At 41.7% G+C, this 4,003-nt stretch overlaps 1 protein-coding gene across 4 annotated transcripts; it reads right to left on the reverse strand.

Annotated features, from left to right (window-relative positions):
- Window positions 1–489: 489 nt before the first annotated feature.
- On the reverse strand, window positions 490–3,727 carry LOC125858622 (serine/arginine-rich splicing factor RS31). 4 transcript variants are annotated; one of them, XM_049538453.1, is made up of 6 exons: window positions 3,557–3,699; window positions 2,329–2,633; window positions 1,994–2,106; window positions 1,688–1,920; window positions 875–1,579; window positions 490–776 (listed from the first exon to the last, which is right to left on the reverse strand). In XM_049538453.1, exons 3-6 carry the CDS (start codon window positions 2,087–2,089, stop codon window positions 740–742), a joined length of 1,071 nt encoding a protein of 356 aa, XP_049394410.1. In that variant the 5' UTR covers window positions 2,090–2,106; window positions 2,329–2,633; window positions 3,557–3,699; the 3' UTR covers window positions 490–739. The 4 variants fall into 4 exon arrangements, with proteins under 4 accessions (XP_049394410.1, XP_049394409.1, XP_049394411.1 ...); XM_049538452.1 differs by having other exon boundaries at window positions 2,715–3,693; XM_049538454.1 differs by having other exon boundaries at window positions 2,250–2,633; window positions 2,715–3,693.
- Between the last annotated feature and the right edge of the window lie 276 nt (window positions 3,728–4,003).

The raw sequence follows: 4,003 nt of genomic DNA on the forward strand, positions 1-4,003 counted from the left end.
TTAGCATTTCCCAGACCTACAACTGTACTGTTTTTTTCCTTCTTGTCTGAATTAAGGAACTTTGGCACCTAATACTGATATATCTAAGACAGATTCATAGAATCATTAGTTGGCTCTATCATAAACAAACTAGGCTCCTCTACATGTAACTGACTGCCACTATAACGAGTTATATCTACATACAAAACAACTCAATACTTAATTAATACTAAGGATTTGTGTTTTTAACGACTTTACTAATTCCACCGGATACTTGGACACCTCCCCCTCTGACCACCAATGCTAGGACAAATGGAAAGAATCACCTAGTATTTTTGTCTGAGTTTTGAACATGAAACCTCAGGGTTCTCAACCACTTCATTGATCACTAGGCCACATCCTTGGGTGCAAACTAATGATTTGGTTTGCAAGACAAGTTACTAATTAATCATCACACTGAGGCTGCGGGGATAAACAAAATTTGTTGGTAAAGCCAAGCTAAGAATGATATGGCCCAAGTCTTACCAGATCAGTATCAAATGGAAAAGAGAGTATCCAGTAAACAAGGCAGATACACGGTAGCAGTTCTAAATCACTTCCAACAGCAAAAACCATCTCCCAAGGTATATTACATTGGTTCTAAAACCCACATGCTACTTTGATGTTCCAGGCAACTTCAAGGTGTAATTCTACAAGCACCACTTTCAACATAACCATTCTACAGATATTACTCCAAGTTATCAAAACAGCTTCAAGCAAATCAGGAGCGCGATCTTTCCCGAGCTGGAGGTGAACGACTGCATGACCAACAAAATGATTAAAGTACAACACGTCTAGGATGACATCAAAAATGACAACAGACAACAGAGGGAAAGTAAACTAGTGAGGTGCAAACCTCCTGCATCGCTCTGAACTTCCCCTCCCATCACGTACAGGACTTCCTACTGGTTCAAGTTTAGGACCTGGGCTGCTGCCACGATTATAACCATCCAGGCTATATTTATCTCTCCTCTCCCTTTGAGGACTAGGACTGGGTCTATCACCATAACCAGGACTTCTGTTTTTCAGCTGACTGCTCATAAGACCATTTCCTGGACCTGTTCTTTCCCTACGAGGGCTAGGGCTGCGAACATTCCCATGACCAAGATTTCTCTCCTTTCCTACAGCTGGACTATGGCCACGGCCATACTCAGAATTCCTTTCCCTGTGCTTAGGACTTTGACTAGGGCCACGACCATAATCAGGACTTAGCCGATCTCTACCACTACCAAAGTCAGCACTTGGCCGATCTCTACCACGACCAAAGTCAGGAATAGGCCTATCTCGACCACGACCATAGTCAGGACTTGGCCGATCTCGACCACGACCAGAGTCCGGACTTGGCCGATCTCGACCACGACCATAGTCTGGACTTGGCCGATCTCGGCCACGACCATAGTCTGGACTCAGCCTATCTCTTCCACGTGGACTACGAGATCGGCCTCGGTCATAACCTCTCCTGGGTGATTGATTATAGGTTTTACCAGGACCATATTCATTTTTCCTATCATCATCATCTTTGATTGCATACTCCACTGTGATAACTCGGTCCATCAGCTTACTGCATTTAACCAAGTCATAAGCAGTCAAGCGAAGGCTCTGGTCAAACTAATGTGCAAATTTGTAAACTACATGCCCAATTACAACGAAAATTGACAAAGGCATATACCTCATATTTGTAGCATCCAGGGCTCTAGTGGCATCCTCCTGTGTTTCAAATTGAATAAATCCAAAATTCCTTCGGATCCTTATATTGAGTATTTTTCCATATTGATCAAAGTGCCTTTCCAGATCTCTTGTCCTAGTATTATATGGATCAAAATTTATGACAAACAAGGTCTTGGAAACTCTGAAGCTTGATGAAGATTTTTTAGAACCCTCAGGCTTCCTGCTCCGTTCTTCCTGCAGCACAGTGACCAAAACACAGCATAAACACACATGTGAAGGAAGGGGAGCAGGCACAAAAATGGATTACCTTCGACCACTCAACACGAAGCCTCCGTCCCTTCCTGCCAAATTCTATTCGGTCAAGCCCTTGAATAGCATCCTCTGCATCTCTTTCATCATCCATATAAACAAAAGCAAAACCTGAAGTTTGATGCAAGAAATAAACTGAAGATTAAGCAAACGCTCAGTTGGTGACAACAAGAACCCCCCAAAGAAGGATTCCGCTAATCATAAATACTCTACAAAAAAAAGGAAAGATAACTTTATCCAGTAAATGTGCAAACCATCTAGCTAGCATTTCATTGCATTACAATCACTCTGTCAAATCTAGAAACTTTGACACCATTAAAATCAGCAACAGACCTTCAGTGGTGGACTAAAGATGCCAGGGAAAGGTGGATGTCACATGATGGGATAATGTAAAAGAGTGCCTTCTCCATTTTAAACTGCTGCCTCAGCTTCGAGGTCGGCATTGTGACAAGTCTGAAAATGAAGGCGGGGCAAAATTCACGAGGAATGAAGGGCAATAGTGTCTGAGAATAATATGTGATTGTGATGCCATGATGTATCAGAGAGCTCTTGTTGAAACAAGAAGAGAAACTTGTCACGGTCAGGACACGAAATAGACACCGTCCATCAGCAATGGGTATGGACATTGCAATGTTATCCTGCGCCAAAGAATCAGTTGAGTATGGGGGTCTACGCTTAAAAAAATACACTTTTTCGGTAAACATATCCTAATACCCCACCAAAACTCAACAAGACTTCTGCTGTTGAGCCAAATAAGCTTGACTGGATCTCCCATCCAACAAAGCCACAATGTAAAGATGGGAATGCAGCATCCACATCAAACCACTTTGCGGTCATTTGAGCACTGAAAACACAGAACGGGCCAAGGGATACAATAACCTTGTTCATATTTCATCACTCAATCGCTTTGCAACCATCAGCTTTATTGTTGCTTGCTATGCTGAACTTTAGCAAGACACAGACTTCACATAATCTGGCCCAGTTTTACTGGTAGTCAATAGTGGTGGGCTCTGTCTTACTCGGATTGCAGAGAACTTTGTTTAGCAGTATGTATATAATTGATGAACAATTGGCAAAATAACACTTGGCCAGACCATTTGATGCCATAGTGCTTATTGCCCATAGTTAACAAGACATAAGGAATAAAGATTATACAGAAGAAAGAATCCGGTTATGTAAACAACTACCCTAGTAGATGAAATCACACCCAGGTACCTACTGCAGGAAGAAACTCACTGGCAGTAAGATGTGCATGTACTAAGAAATAAGAATTACATTTCCAACTTCTAAGATACACAAAAGAAAATAACAAGACCTCATTGGGGAGGCCTCACATACAAGTAGTTAACACCTAACAAGACACCCAATTAATCAAGTACATATAATTTTATATCAAGTATGGTACACCATGAATCCAGGGGTTAGTGTCCGTAACAAGTTATCGCCACAACTTAAACTCGCCAACAGGGTCCATCATATTCAAAAAAGGAAAATTAACACAACAAGGTTAGAAATAAGACAAGTGGCACTGAAAGAAAATTGACATGTGTTACAATCTTACCAGACTTCATATCCACCCTATCAACCTTCCCATATCTTTTGAAAAGCCTTTCCAGCTCAGGCTGTCTGGTTTCAAACTCAAAGTTTCCACAGAAAATTGGCCTCATCCTTCCTGAACGGAAGATGTCAGGGACTGCTAAACCTGAAAGGAGACAAGTAGATGTGTATGGCTACAGATAATATGAAAAGAGCAGTTTCATCTAACTAACGTGATTTAGATTTATTGCAGTAGAACACTTGAGCATTTAACAGTTGTCCATGGATTGTGTTCAGAGTTAGCTTACACCCTTCCTTTCGGACAATCCTAAAGTGAACATGCATTCTTCATGTGACTCCTCGAAAATGCTGCCAGGTGCGTGACAGATCCTTCAAAAGTAGTGATTTTTGGAGGATCCGACACGGGTGCAGCAACATTTGTGGAGAGTTCGAGCAACTTAGCATCCTTTAG

This window comes from Solanum stenotomum, chromosome 3, assembly GCF_019186545.1.
Source record: "Solanum stenotomum isolate F172 chromosome 3, ASM1918654v1, whole genome shotgun sequence".
Classification (NCBI taxonomy): Eukaryota; Viridiplantae; Streptophyta; class Magnoliopsida; order Solanales; family Solanaceae; genus Solanum; species Solanum stenotomum.

What these genes read in the sequence shown, in the direction of transcription:
- LOC125858622 (XM_049538451.1), bottom strand. Translation starts at nt 3,662, where the DNA reads ATGAGGCCAATTTTCTGTGGAAACTTTGAGTTTGAAACCAGACAGCCT. An exon ending in TTCGTGTTGAGTGGTCGAAG is followed by an intron (nt 1,921 to 1,993) that starts GTAATCCATTTT and finishes ACTGTGCTGCAG; the next exon opens with GAAGAACGGAGCAGGAAGCC. An exon ending in CTGGATGCTACAAATATGAG is followed by an intron (nt 1,580 to 1,687) that starts GTATATGCCTTT and finishes GGTTAAATGCAG; the next exon opens with TAAGCTGATGGACCGAGTTA.